This window comes from Chanodichthys erythropterus, chromosome 5, assembly GCF_024489055.1.
Source record: "Chanodichthys erythropterus isolate Z2021 chromosome 5, ASM2448905v1, whole genome shotgun sequence".
NCBI classification, from domain to species: domain Eukaryota; kingdom Metazoa; phylum Chordata; class Actinopteri; order Cypriniformes; family Xenocyprididae; genus Chanodichthys; species Chanodichthys erythropterus.
The window spans coordinates 19,885,428-19,906,636 of record NC_090225.1 but is presented as its reverse complement, the minus strand read 5'-3'; the positions used below and the strand labels follow the sequence as shown (position 1 = coordinate 19,906,636).

At 38.4% G+C, this 21,209-nt stretch overlaps 2 protein-coding genes across 5 annotated transcripts; one reads left to right on the top strand and one right to left on the bottom strand.

The window, feature by feature from the left end:
- The first annotated feature begins 312 nt into the window (after window positions 1-312).
- dhrs7 (dehydrogenase/reductase (SDR family) member 7) lies at window positions 313-6,049 on the top strand. Its single transcript, XM_067386495.1, has 7 exons — window positions 313-602; window positions 1,766-1,918; window positions 2,125-2,231; window positions 3,263-3,502; window positions 5,249-5,371; window positions 5,460-5,675; window positions 5,773-6,049. The coding sequence occupies exons 1-7, from the start codon at window positions 470-472 to the stop codon at window positions 5,818-5,820; spliced, it is 1,020 nt and encodes a 339-aa protein (XP_067242596.1). The 5' UTR covers window positions 313-469; the 3' UTR covers window positions 5,821-6,049.
- Window positions 6,050-6,235: 186 nt separating this feature from the next.
- Window positions 6,236-19,406, bottom strand: pcnx4 (pecanex 4). Of its 4 annotated transcripts, none has more exons than XM_067386491.1 (12): window positions 19,293-19,376; window positions 18,820-18,918; window positions 17,625-18,415; window positions 16,540-16,722; window positions 14,240-14,760; window positions 12,978-13,078; window positions 12,761-12,880; window positions 12,324-12,684; window positions 9,698-9,801; window positions 8,443-9,590; window positions 8,179-8,365; window positions 6,236-7,017 (listed from the first exon to the last, which is right to left on the bottom strand). In XM_067386491.1, the coding sequence occupies exons 3-12, from the start codon at window positions 18,326-18,328 to the stop codon at window positions 6,766-6,768; spliced, it is 3,681 nt and encodes a 1,226-aa protein (XP_067242592.1). In that variant the 5' UTR covers window positions 18,329-18,415; window positions 18,820-18,918; window positions 19,293-19,376; the 3' UTR covers window positions 6,236-6,765. The 4 variants fall into 4 exon arrangements, with proteins under 4 accessions (XP_067242592.1, XP_067242593.1, XP_067242590.1 ...); XM_067386492.1 differs by having other exon boundaries at window positions 17,625-18,378; XM_067386489.1 differs by lacking the exon at window positions 18,820-18,918 and having other exon boundaries at window positions 17,625-18,378; window positions 19,293-19,406.
- Between the last annotated feature and the right edge of the window lie 1,803 nt (window positions 19,407-21,209).

Below are 21,209 nucleotides of genomic sequence, written 5' to 3'. Positions count from 1 at the left end.
CTCAATGCAATCATTTATATAACACCCGATGAATGAAATAATGTCTAAAAATATTTTTTACTAATACAATCAGATATTCCATCTATCTATCTATCTATCTATCTATCTATCTATCTATCTATCTATCTATCTATCTATCTATCTATCTATCTATCTATCTATCTATCTATCTATCTATCTATCTATCTATCTATCGTCCATTTCGTCTTTATCGTTTGCTTGACAGACAGGCAAATGTTAAATTAATCGTGGAGTTGTTTGAATCGGGTTCCATTAAGAATATTAACCCGGAAGGCTTTGAATTGTTCAGTAGGTTCTGCCGGGTCGTTCGCTGAACAGTTCCAGCATGTCGTAACCAACACAAACGGATCTGTCAAGCGCCCAGCAAGCGCTCAAACTAACGTTAGTGCTCTCAGACAAGACTGTGAAATAGCTGGATTTTGTCAAGTTTCTCAGTTCTTGTGCAGAAATGATGGATATATGCTGGCTTTGTGTGATTCTCGCTGGGATCGCAGTTTATTTACTAACGCAGTTCATACGCTTCATCTTCGCCGACGCTGATCTGACTTTACTATGGGCGGCTCGGTTCGGCAGCACACCAGGTAATATATGATGAATCTCGCTTAGAAATTTGTAGGCCTATACATTTTTTTTTTTTTTTACATTGAAATAAGTTTGCAGGGTAGAATGCACTACTGTGTAACGTTAGATCGATCAGTTCCTGGGCTTTAAAGCGACAAAGTCAAGTGTGACACATTGCTGCGAAATTGTGGAATTTGCACTCTGTGGTTAACATGACCACAGTAAATAGCAAGGTTAATTTTGGTTAACTTTGCTACAGTAATAGCAAAGTATTAACTTTTAAAAAGTGTAAACGAAAGTCTGTATGAATTGATGTTTTTAATCGAATGGTATATTTCATTTTTTTAATAATAAGGTTAACTTAAAGCTGATGCCAACTTTAACTCAATGTCTTTACACACACACAAACACACACACATCCTTGTTTATACTACATTGTGGGGTCCAAATGACCCCTCTAAGATGGTTCAATGAGGAATAAAAAATAAAAGTCATCATTTAATATGTTTCCTGCCGGCTGGTCTCCACAGTAGGTGACCTCAGGTTTTGCTATCCTTGTGGGAACCATTTGGTCCCCACAATGTAATATAAACCTGTACACAGACAGAGAGAGAGAGATTGCAAAATGCTTTTTATTGCAAGTCTTTTTACAATAGGCAATTGCTAGGACATATTTCTCAATACTTCACTTTTTCAAAGCTCTTCACACTTCTTATAACCAACCTTCATCTTGGCACAGCAGTTAATTTTATATTTAAAATACACTAAAACCACCAAAACACTTCATACATGTCTCAAATAAAATATACGTCTCAAATAAAGCCATTCAGAATATATTTTAATATGTAATACTGTAATATTACAGTAGAAATGTAGCAAATTGCGGTCTTATTCTTTTTTTTATTATGCATTATATTCAGTACAGTTATTTTACCAGTTTTGAAGAGAGTATGTAAATGTGCAAATTACTTAAACATGTTTAAACAAGTAAAAATGTATTTCACCTTATAAAACATAAAAAAAGCAAATTTCTTAGACTGACCCATACTGAGTTTACAGTCCTGCTCTGTTCTTGTATTCCCTTCATTACCTTTTTTTCACGGTTTTTGATAGCTTAATTATTAAATAAATAATACAGTTTAAATGACTGTAGATAAGTTGTTGTTTGTCTTTTATTTCATAGAGTCAAAGTTGCGAGGCAAAGTGGTGTGGATTACTGGAGCCTCCAGTGGCATCGGGGAGGAGTTGTCCCTTCAGCTCGCTGCGCTTGGTGCTCGGCTAGTGCTGTCTGCCCGCAGGGAGAATGAGCTGGAGAGGGTGAAGCGCGTTTGCTTAGGTATGAACAGTCCCAAGAAACTTTTGAGAGACAGGAGTAAACACACAAAAACCCTCCGAGGTCAAATAAGTAGACTGTCCCTCCTTCAGATCTGCAGAGTTTGGCCCTGAATGTGTACAAGGATCTTTGCTGTCAATACCAGACTAAAGTTATGTACTAAAAGCATTTAAAAGACCTACTGACCCCAATTTTTATTTTTTTGTTAGAGCGCTCCTCTCTAAAGGATGACGATATTCTTGTTCTTCCACTCGATTTGTTGGATCGCGCATCACATCAAGAAAAAACCGATGCAGCTCTGAAGCACTTTGGTGATGTAAATGCCATCTGTATTTCATATCCAATCTTCATAGTGTTTCTTTTGTTTCTCATGGATCTACATTTCAGTAGCGGTACTGACACCAAAATAAAGTGTTAATTTGGATGTTTTCATAATATTGATTTTTGTTTGAATTTTTCTACCTGAGGAATATTAACTACCTAAGAATTAAATTATGCACTGGCTAATTAAGCTACATTCATACTTGGAACGATATAATAGAACATGACTTAAAATGAGACATGAAACAAAATGTGACATTTTGAAAATATCATTGCAGTAACAAAGGGAGATGTACACCCTTAATGATCAACATTAATATGTTAAGCACATTAAAGGATTAGTTCACTTTCAAATTAAAATTTCCTGATAATTTACTCACCCCCATGTCATTCAAGATGTTCATGTCTTTCTACGGTCAAAGAGAAATTAAGGTTTTTGATAAACATTCCAGGATTTTTTTTTTTTACTAAATTGTCATATATAATATGCTAGTGCAAGTATATAACAATTAGTTCAAACTTTGACCTGTGGAGGGCAGTAATACACTTAGCAGTGTCTACACTGCTGGAATTCTAATAGAGAAGAAGAAGAGGGCTAGTTCAAGATGAGCATTTATGTTTAAAATGTATAAAATTACCTTTTTTTAAGAAAATGAGTGATGGTTTCTCTAGATAAGACCCTTATTCCTCGTCTGGGATTGTGTAGAACATTTTGAAGCTGCACTGAAACTGTAATTTTGACCTTCAACCGTTTGGGCTCCATTGAAGTCCACTATATGGAGAAAATCCTGGAATGTTTTCATCAAAAACCTTAATTTCTTTTCGCCAGTTAGCTTAACTCATACATCCTACATGCGAGAATACAACTTGAAAACCTAAATGTTTGCAGAGACAAGTTTGTAGTAAATAATCCTCTGCAAAAGCAATAGCAATTTTGTTTCTTTATACTGTACCTTATCTGAACATCAAGCAATAAAATGCCTTATAGTTAGAGATATTTTCACATGTCTGTATCTGCATTTTCAGATAGATGTGTTGATAAATAACGGAGGGCGGACCCAACGTTCGCTGTGCATCGAGGCTGATGTGGATGTGTACCAGGCACTTATGGAGCTCAACTACCTTGGCACCGTATCTGTCACTAAGCAGGTGTTGCCCCACATGATCCGCCGTGGTAGTGGTATCATAGCAACCGTCAGCAGCGTTGCAGGCTTTGTAGGGGTGCCCCTGGCAACGGGGTATGCTGCCAGCAAGCATGCGGTGCAGGTGAGAGCAAATAGTAGACAGAATTCCCAGAGAATCTGCCTACCCCTCTGAAACATTGTCTGGTATAGTGTTGTCACGATACCAAAATTTTGACTTCGATACGATACCCAACTTCAGTATCACGATACCGATACTTAAACGATACTATGGCAAAAACCTAAAACAGTAGGAAAAGTAAATAAATAACATATGACAGAACTGTGGCTAGTGGTTTCCCAAAGTAACTAGCCACTCAGCATTTTTATTGGCCACAATTTTGATGTTGGTAAATTACATTTTATATGATTAAAGCTGACTTTTTTATGCTTAAATTACTTTGAGTCATTTTACTTGATTTAGAAGATTTAAAACACTTTCAAACTTTTAAATGCAGACTGACCACCCAAATCAAGATTACATTTTATATCAGCTGGTATGTACAGGTGGGCAAGAGGTGGACAATGTATGAGCATGAGCTAGTATGAGAACAAGTTATTTGTGTTATGCTATATAAAAGAACAAAGAAGCAAATTACAAAAACAGTAGTAAATTAAAAATAATCTTTTTTCAGATACACTAGGTTTATTTAACATATTTAACAGCTTTTGTTGTTTGATTAACATTAATGATGGACAGGCCTATTTAATTGGGCTGCTGAATGCATGGACGTAACTGACAAATATCCAGTTATTACCCACCTGTTTACGTCCACTTAAGCCATAACCGACTGTATTCACGCGAGATACTCCACATGATGGACATTTAGACATCTGTGTGCACGTGTATTTGACTATTCAGACGCGAGGAAAACTGATCGCGCGCGCGACAGAAAGAGAGAGAGAGAGAGAGAGAGAGAGAGAGAGAGAGCGCACGCGAGAGAGCGCTTCTGTTGTGTGTCATTCAGCGCAATTCCGCCTATCCCTCCTTCACTAACTGCATGTAAATAACGAATTGTGTGATTGGATTGTAATTTTGTGCTACGACGATCTTCGACGACCATTTGGCTGTAAACTTAAATTATATTCAACTCGCCAAAGTGGCTAGTGGGAGTGGCTGTCATCAAGCCCTGCATGTAAGTGTTTTGACAGTGAGAATATTGATTACTGTAAATAATTAGAGCAATGTTATTAAAGCATAAATTGGTTTAATATAATTGTATAGTCCCTTCACATATTTGTTTTTTAAAATTAATTTTATTTTAGCAACCAGATATCACTTATTAGACTCAATAATACACCTCTTTGCGGATGTCTGCTTGCATGAGTAATATAAATAACACTCATTTAATTTTTGAGAGCATAAACATAACGCTGGTATCACATTCACTAACCTGTCGCTCTTTAAATTCTCTGTACAAATCGGGATGTTTGGCAAGTTGGATGCTCCCTTCGCTTGCGTTATTTTGTAACGTATTTTGCAGACGGGCTTTGTGGTGTCCGTGGGCTTGCCCTGACTGTCGGCAATGTAAGCAAAATAATGCCATATTTTGCTTTGTGAATCTGCGGTTGCGCAGTTGACAGGAATAAACACGCACTCAATGTGCCTCAGAAGCAGCGCGCTGCACACACACTGCTCCCTGCTGTCGCACATTAAGAAATACAGCTGGCATTCAAAGTACCGGTACTAATAAAATGAAGAACCGTACCGTTTCTAAAAGCAGGGTATCGCGATACCTTTCTAGTACCGGTATATCGTGCAACACTAGTCTGGTAAAGGAAAACATTCATAAAAGATAGAAAAAGCTCCTGATTTGTTGTGTTTCTTCAGGGTTTCTTTAACTCTCTGAGAACAGAACTCGCTGACTATCCAAACATCACCATCAGTACCATCTGCCCAGGACCTGTAGTATCAAGCATCGTTCAGAACGCGATCACCGAGAAGCTGGGCAAGGTACCTGCACAAGTGTTGTTTTTTGTGAAGTGAAATGAAGCTGAAATTAAAATAACTAAACGAAAAAAGTACTTGTTTTTCTCTGCAGTCTGTGGCCACAGCTGGTGATCAGACACACAAGATGTCGACAGAGCACTGTGTTCACCTCACTCTGGTAGGTCTGGCCAACCATGTGAAAGAGATGTGGATTGCGGAGCAGCCCTTTCTGCTCTTCTGCTATATGTGGCAGTACACTCCCACTCTGGCCTGGTACGTGACTAAAGTTCTAGGCAGAAAACGTGTGCAGAACTTCAAAGCTGGACTGGTGAGTACTGGGAGCTTGCTGGAAACTGATCCTAGAACTGGTTTAATTATGCTACAATTGCTGTAATATCTTTTTGGGATCATCTTTTCTTTCCTAGGATGCAGACTCTGCATACTTCAGCAAGCCAAAGGTCAAGACAACTTGAAAATCTCATTTCAAGAATCAGTGATTTGTGCATTCCTTTGCAGAAGGACCCGGGAAGTTTGAGAGTCCAGAACATTCTGAACAGTGTCACACTATTTCAATATGCCATTAAACACCTTAAATTTTGCTTGCTGTATAAATAATATAGACTAATGGCACTTTCTTAAAAAAAAGAGAGAAAAAAAAAAGCTTATTTATGTACTTTGTTTTCCGAATCAATAATGTAACATTTAAAGTTTGTGAACAAAACAGACAGTAAATGATTTATACAAAACATCTGTATATTTTTGATACATACACAACCATACAAAGACCGAGCCCAAGTAGGATGAATAAAGGTGCAAGAGCCAATTTACCTTGATATTTATAACACAAGGTGGTCACATGAAAAAATATATAATTCACTGAAAATGGTAACCAAGGCACATCCTTGATATTTGACAAAATATCAAACAAACAAACAAACAGGCTAAAAAAGGTTTTCCTGTTTTTTTGGGGGGGCTCTTGAAGGATGCTCAACAAGAAAGTGGAAAAAATGAAAAAGAAAAATAATAAATTATAGAAAATAATTTGCTTAGTGTGAGATGAGATTCAGTCAAGGACATCCAGAGGTCCATTGTTGAGAAAATAATAAATCTGGGCTCTGTCTGAATAAGTTTACAGTTTTATTGTGTGAAGAGGATTTTGCTGATCGTCAAACAGATCCCATTTACTTCATTCTGCCGACGTTCATAAATTCACGCATTCTTTCAGAAGCCAAATGTCACTACAACAGTAGCAATTTCAAATGCTTCATACGTTCAATAAAATAACTCGCTGTACCCTGAACAAAGCCGAAACTGAATGCAAAAACACCTGACTATGAAATTCATGTGCTGGTAGCATCAGTGTGTGCTGACCTCAGGAGGAGTGTGGGGAAACTAATGAAAGCTGGGGCAGGTGACGATCATAAGCAGCGTAAGTGGATGGGTGGGGATGAGTAGATAGGGTATCCCAGAGGAGGGTCAGCTGCTTGAACGGTCAGGTTCCTCAGCATCACAGGATGGGCCTGAATACTGTAGCGCTCCTCATCATCATTTGTGGCATACAGGAGCTCCCATGACAGGTTTGCCCACTGGCCCCTCACACCCTCCTCATTCAAAACTCCCACCTGGACCAGATTGTCCTGCAGAGACAGCACACGGCTTGTATATGCCCCCTGTGGAAAAACAGAAAATATTTACCACATCTGTAAATGATCATAAGGAAACTTTCTAAAAAATTAAATACGTAAACTCAAGGAAAATGATCATGTATGAAGAGCAGGTTTAGACCAATATTAAAATTCTAGTCAATACCAATAAGCTGATAATTATTTTCATGTTATGACCAATAAATGGCTGATGTTAAATTCTACAACATTTTGTCTAAATAAAGAAAACTAAAATCACTTGTTTTAAATGCTAAATGTGAATTTAAGAAGCACAACATTTCAAATGTATGGTATGAAAAAATATATATTTACTTCAAGATTACATTCAACTGTTATTAAATTATACTTAAAAATATAATTATATTAAAGGGATAGTTCACCCAGAAATGAAAATTCTGTCATCATTTACTCATCCTCAAGTTGTTCCAAACCTGTATACATTTCTTTATTCTGCTGAACACAAAGGAAGATATATTGAAGAATGTGGGGAAACAGAACAGTTCTAGGGCACCACTGACTTCCATAGTATTTGTTTCCTACTATGGTAACCAATGGTGCCCCAAAATGGCCTGGTTACAAATTTTCTTCCTTATCTTTCCTTTATACAGGTTTGGAACAACTTGAGGGCGAGTAAATGATGACAGAATTTTCATTTTTGGGCGAACTATCTGTTTTATATAATTAAATTATAAACGAGTTAGATGACAGCAAAGATAATCTGAATGAAAAAAAGGAAAGTAACATACAATTAAATATCCAATATTGACTGATACCTATAAATAAATATAACTAAATATATAATATTGGCCAATATTGTACAAATATATTGTTCAGAAAAGTATCAATATAATACCATGTCCCAACCAGACGCAAGAAGTAATTTTTCTATACTTGTTTAAAGCAGAATTCCAACACAATCACAGCCAATTTAGGTGGAGCAAGATTCTGGACCAATAAGATTTTATTGTGGGCCAGCACAATTTCACAGTATTAGGAAGCAACAGAGCATCAAAATGCCCTGACGCACATTACAGCTATAACTAGTAAAAGCAAAAACTAATGTACTCAGAAGAGATTTTTTTTTATTGCATCACAATCTGGTTATGACACAGTCCAACACTTAATGTTTGGTAGCCATGGTTACATTCCAGTAAATATGATGCTTACCATGGTGAGGTCATGTCCAAGAGAGAATAGGAAGGGTTTTTCCTGTACAACATTGTCTTGCCAACTGCGGTCTGTTACCAGACCGATGAACCAGTTTTCATGGTAATCCTGTAAAGTTGTGTAGAGCTCATCCAGACTCTCTACTGGACCAAGAGATGCCTGGTCTACCAACAGTTTTACACTGTACCTGCATACACAGAACGAATCAAGTGCGGTTATGTTTTAGGTAACAGCTGACCTTTTAATGTAATGTAAGAATCTTACCTGAAAGCCCTGAGTGTGAGCTGATGCAGCTCTTTATTGGCTCTGAGCCACTCAAGTCCCTCGGTCCAGGGGCCGTCCCCACAGTACAATCTGAACAGCAGATTGGGGCTGAACATCTGAGCATCTGCACCCAGTGCCACACAGCATGATAGCACCACCTGGGTATAAAGCTCCCGCAGGGCATGGTCCTCCTGCAAACCCAAGGTCACCTGCTCAAACTCTCCCTCCCCAAAGCTCTCCACCACCAGCTGGGACAAACAGAAGCAGAACCAAGCCTCTGGGAAGCAGGGTCGCAGTACCTGGAGTTTGGAAGAAGCCAACTGGGTGGTCCGCCACTCTGCTGGAAGAGAGAAGAGCTCTGAGTGAGGGCTAGTGAAGTGGAGAGGCTGGGAGTTACTCGGGACGGTGGTCGAAGTAAGTGCAGGGATTTTATCTTTCCCCTTATCTACGATGGGCAGACCGAGTCCCAAACCCAAACCGAGAGGTCTAAGGGTAGGGAGAGAAGACAGGGCCATGCTCTCATACAGGCTGTGGATTTCAACAGAACCTGGGAGAGACACTCCCAACCCTAACTCGGTCTGCCCTTCATCTGTCCGCACCATCATTCTCATTGGTCGCCGCATGGGGACTGGACCGAACAGATCGTCCTCGTCTGACCAATCAGCAAAAGATGAGAGGCTGGAGCTGTCCTGCCCCCTCAATTGACAGGATGAGGAGGATTCAGGGCGTACTTGAGAGTCCATGGCAACTTTAACTACAGCTGGATCTGGCTCTGAGGGCACGGCATGCTGGGAGCTTTGTGATTTGCGTCCAGAGGTCTGTAGAGACTGACCTTTTGTTCGCTGAGCACCATGTGTCAATTCCTGTACACAGTAACGCAATAAAATCCAGACAAGCGTTTTAAGGAAGTCAGAGTTGAGCTGACGCAGGTGGTCAGGTGAGTCAATGATTCCTGTTAGAACGTTCTGGGCGTCAGAGTAAACCCTGACAGGCAACATAGAGCAGGGGGTCAGAGCATTACCCCAGTGAGGGTTCAATAGTCGGAAACACTGGCCAGGCCGCTCCACGTGATCGAACGCTCCTTCAAAAACCTCATCCACACGCCGAGCCTCCACTGTGTGGCATGATGTTTCCTGTAGTTCCAGACCCTGTGGTGAAACATGGCAGCCAATGAGAATTCATAAACTGGTGTTATGTAGACCTCAGAATAAAGCATTTAATTTGTTTCAGAGCAAAGTCAAGAAAGCGGGTATACCTTAATGTTGACAGTGCAATAGCCGTAGCCTCTCTCTAGAACCGAGATCCACAGAAGTCGACCCTGAAAGCGACCAAGGTAATGAGATCCCGGAGTACAGGAACCTGCAACCAGATGCAAGAATATTAGAGCTGCAAATTTAAAGGTGCTAAAGAGGATGTTTTGTTTTATACATTTTTGCAATATTACTTGAAACTGTCTTTACTAACTGATAAAAGACTATTTATTAGGTGCACTGAAAGGAATAATATTAATATACATCATCTGTGCACGAGGTAGGACCTTAAAAACATCAGCCAATCATTTATGCGATCATCGCGTAAACGATTGGCCCTCTGGCTTGTCAATCACTGCCGTGCCGTTCCTTGTGAGACGAGCGGCGCAATGATATTACGCAGCGTCTCTCACAAACGTCTCCATGGTTGCAAGGCACGTTCCCTGTGCAAGCAGGGGCTCACAGGCGCTGCGTAATATCATTGCACTGCTGCAGCCATGGAACGGCAGCACAGTTTCTTGATTATTACGCCTGAATGAGAGTATAGTTCCTAGCCATATCAGCCTAGAAAATCACAACTTTTTATTTTCTGTCGGTCTTAGTACATTTGGTCATTTTTAAGCGCGATGCTAACGGTCTAATCAGATTCAATGAACTATGCTAAGCTATGCTAAAAGTGGTACCGCCAGAACCGGAGATCGGCTGAATGGATTCGAAAACGGTAAAACTCAACTGTTTAACTCTAGGGGAGTTGGAAAATTAGCCTATTTTCAAAAAAAGTGGAGTGTTCCTTTAAAATGTCATTTATTCCTGTAATGCAAAGCTGAATTTTCAGCATCATTACTCCAGTCTTCAGTGTCACATGATCCTTCAGAAATCATTTTAATATTTTGACTTAATAATAAGAAATGTTTCTAGTGCACTATCAATGTTGAAAACAGTTTTGCTGCCTAATGTTTTTGTGGAATTTAGGGCTTTTTTGCATTGTAACAATGTAAAGGTATTAACTGTCACTTTTGACCAATTTAATGCATCCTTTAAGACCATTACCATATCTGAATTTCAGCTCCAGAGGCTTCCTCAGCCCTTATATACACACCCAGGTGGAAAAAAATACACTTCCATAATGTACTTAAAGTGCTCTATTTTTGTGCACTAATTTTGTACTTAATATATACTATAAATTCTTCTTTAGTACTTCTTAAAGGAACACTCCACTTTTTTTGAAAATAGGCTCATTTTCCAACTCCCCTAGAGTTAAACAGTTGAGTTTTACCGTTTTCGAATCCATTCAGCCGATCTCCGGTTCTGGCGGTACCACTTTTAGCATAGCTTAGCATAGTTCATTAAATCTGATTAGACCGTTAGCATCGCACTTAAAAATGACCAAAGAGTTTTGATATTTTTCCTATTTAAAACTTGACTCTTCTGTAGTTAAATCGTGTACTAAGACCGACAGAAAATTAAAAGTTGCGATTTTCTAGGCTGATATGGCTAGGAACTATACTCTCATTCGGGCGTAATAATCAAGGAACTTTGCTGCCGTTCCATGGCTGCAGCAGGCGCAATGATATTACGCAGCATCTCTTACATACGTCTCCATGGTTTCAAGGCACGTTCCCTGTGCAAGCAGGGGCTCACGGGCGCTGCGTAATATCATTGCACTGCTGCAGCCATGGAACGGCAGCAAAGTTCCTTGATTATTACGCCGGAATGAGAGTATAGTTCCTAGCCATATCAGCCTAGAAAATCGCAACGTTTTATTTTCTGTCGGTCTTAGTACACGATTTAACTACAGAAGAGTCAAGTTTTAAATAGGAAAAATATCAAAACTCTTTGGTCATTTTTAAGCGCGATGCTAACGGTCTAATCAGATTCAATGAACTATGCTAAGCTATGCTAAAAGTGGTACCGCCAGAACCGGAGATCGGCTGAATGGATTCGAGAACGGTAAAACTCAACTGTTTAACTCTAGGGGAGTTGGAAAATGAGCCAATTTTCAAAAAAAGTGGAGTGTTCCTTTAAAGGATTAGTTCACTTTCAAATGAAAATTACCCCAAGCTTTACTGAACCTCAAGCCATCCTAGGTGTATATGACTTTCTTCTTTCTGATGAACATAATCGAAGAAATATTAATAAATATCCTGATGCATCCGAGCTTTATAATGGCAGTGAACAGGACCCATAATTATGAGCTAAAGAAAAAGCTTCCATCCAAATCCATCCATCATAAACGTGTACTCCACAAGTCTCTGGGGGTCAATAAAGGTCTTCTGAAGCGAAGCGATGCACTTGTATAAAAAAAAAATCCATATTTAAACAAGTTATGAAGTCAAATACCTAGCTTCCGCCAGACCGCCTTCCATTTTCAAATTATGCAATAATTTGGATTTGTCTGTGCATGTTTTTTTTTACTCTTATAGATGGTGTTCCCATTGAAATGCATTATATGACTGACAGACTGCAACGGTTGGAGTTAAAAATCATCATTTGTGTCCTACTGAAGAAACAAAGTCACCTACAACTTTGATGCCCCGGGGGTAAGCAGATAAACATCAAATTTTCATTTTTGGGTGAACTATTCCTTAAAGAAAATTCATTTGTTTTTGTTTTTCAGCTGGAGTCACTCACCAAATGCGCCATTAGCGAGTGCAGGTCTGATAGCCGATGCCAGTCTTTTGCAGAGCTGCTGGTAATAAACAGAATCTGGGCAAGGGCAGGCGGTGCCTGGGGTGCCTGGCCACGAGCGCAGCGGCCTGGGAAATCCCACCAGGAACACAGGTAGTGTGAATAGAGGAAGCAGAGGGGCAGACAGAAGGGCAGAGAGAGCCACAACACCCAGCAGAAGTGGACACAGAGCAGCGTTGAGTGCCAGCAAAGTGCCCGCTGACTGACGACGCTGTTTACTCTCCGTCCAGGATGTAATCAACACCGTAAGAGCGAAACTCAGCTTGCATACAAACTGTGACACACGATTCACAACCAAAGAGACCTGCCAGAAAAAGGTTATTACACAAATGTCCCTGCAATTTAATTACAGTAAATGCAACAAATTACATTTGGCTCACCAGAATCAGCTGCACTGTAGTGCCCAAATCATGCCAGAGTGCAATTCTGTGCGCCCCTGCAAGTCTGATGATCACCACCAGCACCATCTGCAGCAGAGCAGCCTCAGAGCTCTGCCACACCTACCGTACAAAGACCAATGAGTCAGGGGTCAAAGATCAAGGGGCAAATAGTTCTGATAGTGCTTAATTTAAATGGTTTACTGATAAACTCTCTTACCATCCTAAATGCCCGCGTAAAGCCAATGGCGAGAGAGGCCGTGTGCAGCTTCTTTAGAGATTCATCCACAGACAAAAAAGCAATCATAGCCAACGGACTCACTGTAAAGTCAAACACGAACATTAACATCAAATTACACACAAGGCATTATTATGTATTAGTAAAAAATGTAAAGAAATATATAAATGATATATATAATTATAATTTATAATATATTGTATTATATTAAGAATTCTGTATTATTATTATGAATTCTATTCTATTTTGTCTAAATAAACAGAGCAATAAAAAATAAACTGAATCGATGCATCAATACAAAAGTTCTGATCAACAGCTGGGACTGGAATACTGAACATACATGATTATACTATACATATTTTTTATGTTTTTTGTTGTTTTGTAATTATAATTGCATCAGGAATTTTTCCCCAACTTTTTTTTCCGCAAGTACATTACTCTATGTAAAGACAGAAAAAAATGCTGCATTTCTCATTCATTCTTATGAATGACAATGTATGCTGAATGAGAACTGTTGCCAGTGTTGTAGAACAAGCTTAGTTTGAGACATATATGAAGTGTTTTGTTGGTCTGAGTGAGTTTTGGAGCTGAGATTAACTGTTTGGCCAAGATTCATGTTGGTAATGCAGCCTGTATGAAGAGTTTTGAAAAAGTGTCTTGTTAGCAATTGAAAAAAACTAGTAGAGGTTCTGGAATAATGTTAAATTGCTTAAGTCCAGATTAAAAAAATATTTAACTGCATTTATTATTTTTTAAAATCAGTTTTAAATTAATGATTCAATGACTCGCTCATAAAGACTTCACTTGCTTCATTACTGGATGAATTAGTGTTTTTTAATCAAATCTCTTGAATGATTCAAAAGTAGCCCATACTAAAAATTCTTCCTTAGTACTTCTTAAAGAATTAGTTCACTTTCAAATGAAAATTACCCCAAGCTTTACTCACCCTCAAGCCATCCTAAGTGTATATGACTTTCTTCTATCTGATGAACACAATCGTAGTTATATTGATTTTCACTTTAAAGTGAACTTATCCTTTAACAGACATAGCTGAATTGCTTTTATTTAGGAATAAGCTTGCATGGGTGTTTGAATCGAGACTGTAATCTTTTAATGATGAATCGTACAGCTCTAATTTGTTATCAATGAGAAGTCAACGTCTCACTCCAACAGACCATACTGGCAAACAGAAAGCACATCTCTGACAGGATTGTTTGGTTGGTACAGTGCAAATATCTCCTCACCCAGGTTCAATAAGATCCTCCGAATGATTCCTGCGACACGCAGACCATGAGTCTTCCTCCTGAAAGCCTGGGCAGTCATGACCCGTTTGGGGTAAAGTGGGTTGAGCATCACACCTCCCAGCACGCAAGCCCCCTGGAGCTCTCTCAGCAGACGGGTGATGAGAAACAGAGCAATAAGGAGCCAGCCGATCACCTCTTGTGGGCTTGGAGGTACCACAGAAGACTCCCAATGCTCTACAGAGTTCATACCCAACGTTAGATTCCCTGAGTCAAGGAGATACAGCTGATGAAGGAGTCCAGCCTCAGTCAAGGCTCCTATTATGAACAGCAGGGAAAGAGGAAGCCCCCACCAGCCCAGACCCAAGGTCGGAGAGGTTCCCTTCACCAGCACTAGCAGCTGGGTCAGGTCCTGGCTGAGCAGGTAACCCATGATGACGGTGAATAGAACCACACCCAATGAGGAAGGAATGAAGAAGGTACTGATGGCAACACACACAGATGACAGAAACATCACCAAGAGCCTGATGGAAAAAAAGAAAAGCAGATCACAACAGGCAGTTTTATACAGCAGAAGTCAAAGTGTGTAGCTTTTCACACTAATGTAGACCAGACTTTATATCAAAAAGTATTTAGGCCTAAATTTAAGATTTACTGAAATTATTTGAATTGCATATACAATTCTCATTTATTTGGATTACACAGTTTTATCATTTTAACAACTAATCAACATAATGTAATGCATATTTGTCAGTCAAAGATAAATGAAACGGTTAAGATTTCTGCATAAAAAAAATCATGGCATAGTTTATTATTAGCTATAGTATATGCATCTATTTGATTTTAATAATCAGATTTTCAAAATGCATTTGTTAAAGTAGTTTAGAATTAGCATAAATATGTTAAACATGAAATATGTGAAAACAATTAAAGGTGCCATCGAACGTTTTTTTACAAGATGTAATATAAGTCTAAGGTGTCCCCTGAATGTGTCTGTGGAGTTTCAGCTCAAAATACCCCATAGATTTTTTTTTATTATTTTTTGTTAACTGCCTATTTTGGGGCATCATTAACTATGCGCCAATTCAGCGCGTGTCCCCTTTAAATCTTGCACTCCCCGCCCACGGAGCTCGTGCTTGCCTTAAACAGTGCATAAACAAAGTTCACACAGCTAATATAACCCTCAAAATGGATCTTTACAAAGTGTTCGTCATGCAGCATGTCTAATCGCGCAAGTATGGTATTTATTTGGATGTTTACATTGATTCTGAATGAGTTTGATAGTGTTCAGTTGCTAAAGCTAACATTACACATTGTTGGAGAGATTTATAAAGAATGAAGTTGTGTTTATGAATTATACAGTCTGCAATTTTTTAAAAATGAAAATGGCGACGGCTCTTGTCTCCGTGAATACAGTAAGAAACGATGGTAACTTTAACCACATTTAACAGTACATTAGCAACATGCTAACGAAACATTTAGAAAGACAATTTACAAATATCACTAAAAATATCATGATATCAATGATCATGTCAGTTATTATTGCTCCATCTGCCATTTTTCGCTATTGTTCTTGCTTGCTTACCTAGTCTGTTGATTCAGCTGTGCACAGCTCCAGACGTTAATACTGGCTGCCCTTGTGAAATGCCTCAATCATGGGCTGGCATATGCAAATATTGGGGTCATACATATTAAGAATCCCGACTGTTACGTAACAGTCAGTGTTATGTTGAGATTCGCCTGTTCTTCAGAGGTCTTTTAAACAAATGAGATTTACATAAGAAGGAAGAAACAATGGTGTTTGAGACTCACTGTATGTCATTTCCATGTACTAAACTCTTGTTATTCAACTATGCCAAGGTAAATTAAATTTTTCATTTTCATTTCTACCTTTAAATGTATTCAGTTAAAAAGAATGAAAATAGTTAAAAATTGTTAGTTGCTGAGCAAACAATATTCAGTTAGTTAAAATGTGAGACTGAGACAAACTGGATTGATTGATGATAAATATATGAACCTGATTATTGTGTATTTAAAACATAATAGGATTATGAGTAACATTAAAGAAATCTTACATTACGTTTTACGTCTTTTATGTTTCATTTATGTATGACTGACAAATATGCATCACGTTAAAGTTTATTAGTTTATTTATATAATCCAAGGAAAATGGATGGAAATTTGATATGCAATTAAAATACATAAATCTTAAATTTAGGCCTAAATATTCTTTGAGTGTGAAGTTGGTCAAAAGTCTGGTTATGTGAGACAAGGTACCTGTGAGAGAAGGTTTCAGTGCTCACCTGATGTCGGTAGACATGGCTGACCCACCCAAGCCGTGCACCAAGGTCTGCTCCATGGCCCACAGCAGAAGCGCGTCCAGCGGAGAGAGCATTCCCAAAGCCCAAAGCACCGGCAGAGCCACAAACAACACGTGAAGCACCTGAGCTGCTACCTGCAATTCCACCACACCAGAACCTGAAAACCTGAGAGGAGAGAAAGAATGAGATGCATGACATGAGAAACATGAGACATGAGAAACACATATGAGTCACTGACATGATGCTCTTTTAATTTATTAAAAAACAAAATAAAAATGTAATTCATACATACAATGAATGACATACACGTCTTTATGATGAGCATGTTTTTAATTTCAGAATATTAATTTGAATTAAGAATTCAAATTTTCCAGTCAGTGTACTAGAACAACATACTGTAAGCTTCAGAACTCCAAACTTCCCTGTTAGTCCAAAAACAGCTTGACCCAAGCTCCGGAAAATACTCTTTCAGATTTTGTCAAATTATGACGTAATACTGTGATGAAAGAATGCCTCTGTAGAATACTTTTATTTGTGATCAAAAAGTGACAGTGAAGACATTCATAATGTTACAAAGGATTTCTATTTTAAAATAAATACTGTTCTTTCTATTCATCAAAGAATCCTGAAAAAAGTATCATGGTTTCCATGAAAGTATTAAGCAGCACAATTGTTTTCAACATTGATAATAATAAGAAATTTAACTTGAGCAGCAAATCAGCATTTGTCATTAGAATGACTTTTGAAGGATCATGTGACACTGAAGACTGGAGTAATAATGCTGAAAATTCAGATTTGCCATCACAGGAATACATTACATTTTACATTATTCCATTTACATTTTTCCAGCCTTGGTGAGCATAAGAGGCTTTTATCATAAACAATAAAAAAAAATCTTATTGACCTCAAACTATTAAAGACTAATGTATATGATATTCATAAATTCATAATTCATGATATTTGTGTGTTATGTTTCAAACTACATTTTTAAAAGTTTGTTTCCTTTTCTTTATTGTGGACAGACTTATATGCTGTCAAAGAGTAGTGTTGAACTGTTGGATTTGTACCTCAGAGCCAGGTCCACAGCGATGAAAGCGAGTATGTAGAGCGGTCTGTTGAGTGGCGTGATCTCATACGTGTCCTGCGGCTGAAACGTTGCTGTTTCTGTAGCCGTGTTGACGATGAGCGAATACTCCCCGATACAGACAATCACCCAGCTCAGCACAAACAAAGGCATGATAGCTCCCAGTCCTGCACCCGTGTGCCCATACAGGCTGCTCAGTCTGTCCGGCAGCAGGTACCATGTGGACAACCCACAGAGTGCGCCGGCAAGACAGGTGTGCAAAATTATATTACCCATAAACTTCTTTCCAGGCACTACAAATCGTACCGTCTCAGGAGCCACGCAGTGAGTAAACTCCACCTCTTCCTCATCTGCAAGGATGTTACTGGCAGCAGGCAGCCTTTGTACCAATCCGGTCCTACATGCCATACACCGTGCCAGTCCCTGAAGGGTGGCTCCCACACCCAGCATGAGCACACCCGAAACAACGCCCGCACAGGCTTCATCCAGCACCCTCAGCTGGTACAGGAGGGTCCCGATGCCTCCCAACAGCCATGGTGTCAGGAATAAGACCAGCTGGTGCACATAGACATACGGTGGGGCGCAGTAACCGAGTTTCAGCCTTGGCCCCCCTAAGATAGTCTGAGGGAAACGCTTCCAGAAGAACTCCTGCTTGTAGTCGTTGAGCAGGGGCACATCAGGCCCCATGATGAATGCAGCGCAGGAGGGACAGACTCTGTCATCTCCCCCCAGTTGCTCTGGAACACACACACATGCCCCACTGACAATGAGTCACTGGAAACACACACAAACACACAACATACAATCTTTTTTCATAGGACATATATGGAAAAGAGGGGTTTATAGAGATATCTAAAATCCCCTCTGTAAAATGAAACAAGGAAAAAGCCTGAAAATGAATTCTGAACCTGGCTTTATCCAATATTTAGATTTCTGTTCTGGAAATGTATGCAAATTTGTGCATATTTAATTGGATAATGCATCTTTTGCATATTTAAACATTTAAAAGCATATTAAAACGCATATTTAACATTTCAGAAATACAAAATAACTGTGTGTTTAATCAACTGGGGAATTATGTTGATATTTTTACCGTATTCACCTATGGTGTCTTGCCTTAACAATAAGCTCAAAGCATCTGTGTATTTTCTTTTTTTTCCATTTGATTCCCAGTTTACCTGTTTGTTGATGTTTCAAGAACAAAATAACAAGCAGAGAGATGATTATAGCCAGGAGGTGATCCGGAGTCAATCAGCATCAAACCAGAGACGTTTATCCTGTGAATTATGTGCTTTTATCCTTTGATTTGTGGTTATAATCCTCAGATTTAGGTTTTTAATGCAGTCATGTTGATTTGATCTGTTCACATGCTAACACAGCAGCTATGACAACAAGAGGCAAACATGAACGTGACAACTGATTTACAGACCATTACAATAACTAAACACACAGCTTGTATCATATTACATTATAATATTGTCTTGGTTTCCTCCAAACACAGCAGATAAAGAAGAGAGGCGAAGAGAAGCGGCTTTAAACTGGTTAGCGCGGCTAGCGTTAGCAGCTCGTATTTGGGCTTAGAAGGCGGGGTTTTTTTCCACATGGCAAAAATGAAATAAAAACAGCATTTTCTGTTTTTATTATCACATACCTCTAAATCAAAACGGTTGGAGAGGTGCTGGAGGGGTGGTTAGAGGGTTTGTGTAGTGATAAAGCGGACCCGTTATCCATCATCGCTTTTGCTGATGCTGCAGTTGGCCTAAAGGGCGGCGCTAGACGACACACACGGTTACGTGTTTACGTATAGATAGATCTACATCTATTGCTCCTCACAGAATTAGTGGTGAAAAGATAAAATGTCAAAATTGCAAACTATACGTAGATATAACTATCAACAAAGTAGCGCAGTGGACTACCTTTATAAGTATGCTTGTGTTGTAAGTTAAAGAGGTATGGTTTAACTATTGCAGAAATAGCCTCTTGTCAAGCTCAGCCATTTAGATTTGATAATTATATATAATAAAATGAAGAAACATTTTTATGTCTTGGTCATTTTTATCTCAAAAGTTGCATATCGAAAAAGTCCAAGCAAAGTAATGAATTCCACCCCATGTTCAATTGTAAAATCATGATAAAAGAAAATATGATTTCTTCCTTTTGTTGATCTGATTATTTAATCTAGTATATTTAGACATGTTGAAATGACAATATACTGCATAAAATGAATTATAATCAGACAAAATTTGAAATAATTATGTAAACAGACACTTGATTTTCAAAGCACCCGTTTGGCAAAAAATATTTACTTTTTGTCAAAAATAAATAAATCACTGGGAAGACACTCCAGCAACAGTTTATATCTGCTAGTTTATGAATTAAAGAAAATCTACAATGTGAATGGTAGGGAAGCAAGAATTTAAAAAAATGCATGTGTCAAAAATAAAATCTAGAAGAATAGGGAAAAAATAGTTAAAATTAGTTCATTATAATTACAAACTATTGGCAAACACGTCCCTGAGACCAACAGTGATAGAAACATCAACTGATAAAAAGAAAGGAACCGTCCTGCTGTAAAATGCTTAGATGTATCTCTGTTTTCCTTTAAACAGAAGTTGGGCAACACACTGTGCTCTGTGTTATTTCCACAGCAGGTCCACCATTAAATTCAGCAGCATTCACTCCTTTCTCATTTTCTCCACATTTTAATATATCCTCTTTTATTCTGTCGGTTTTGGTTCTCTCTCTCCTCTGCCAACCCCCCACCATTATACTCCAGCGGAAAACAGGAAGAGAATTACCTTGAGCTGTGATAACAGGTTTTTACTGGGCACATTATGTGTGTGATTGCCTTTGAATTTTTCCAGACATTGGATTTTCAGCTGTGCTGCTAAACTGCCCTCATAATACAGCCCACTGAAAATAAACACATCAGACTAAAACCTCTGCTTTCTTTTCAGTGTCACAGTCTGACACAAATCACTGTTTGCCATAGCTGTAACGAGAACTATTCCACCCCAAAGTGGGCTTTTATGTCTTAGAGAAAAGCTGATGGCAAAACTCTGAAGCGTGTGTGTGATGTGTTTGACCTAAAAAGAAAAACCGGCACAAATTTGCAAAGCTGGCAATAGTGCATGTGTTATAAATAGTTAGGCTATTAGTAAATGTTTTTCCTGAGTGTTCAGGTGCAGTCATGATGGTGTTATTCTATAAAATAATAATATTTATTTAGATTTATTTATTATTATGCCTTTGTATAAAAATGTACAGGTTGTATTATTCTATGAAATAATAGCAAATCCAATAATTTTTCCTTCTTCTCATGCTCTATAAAAACAAATAATGTATTATTATTGTGTTCTATAAATTAATAATTCTATAAATTGATAATAATTTAAAAATAAAAACAATAAATTGATATTGATAACAAATATTACAATTTTATTTTTTAAAGTGTTTTAATATTTTAAATGTGCAACTGAGTCCCTTTCAAGGAAAGTCTGTTTGTTTTTTTTTGTTTTTTTTGAGAATCAAATAATAACGTTCTAGGAACGTTCTTTTTAAGTTTTCT

Coding starts and splice junctions, on each gene's coding strand:
- dhrs7 (XM_067386495.1), top strand. CDS start 470: ATGATGGATATATGCTGGCTTTGTGTGATTCTCGCTGGGATCGCAGTT. Junction 2,232..3,262: donor CTCTGAAGCACTTTGGTGAT/GTAAATGCCATC, acceptor CTGCATTTTCAG/ATAGATGTGTTGATAAATAA. Junction 5,676..5,772: donor AGAACTTCAAAGCTGGACTG/GTGAGTACTGGG, acceptor TTTCTTTCCTAG/GATGCAGACTCTGCATACTT.
- pcnx4 (XM_067386489.1), bottom strand. CDS start 18,328: ATGGGGCCTGATGTGCCCCTGCTCAACGACTACAAGCAGGAGTTCTTC. Junction 9,802..12,323: donor ACTCGCTAATGGCGCATTTG/GTGAGTGACTCC, acceptor ATCTGGTTGCAG/GTTCCTGTACTCCGGGATCT. Junction 7,018..8,178: donor TTGGACATGACCTCACCATG/GTAAGCATCATA, acceptor GTTTTTCCACAG/GGGGCATATACAAGCCGTGT.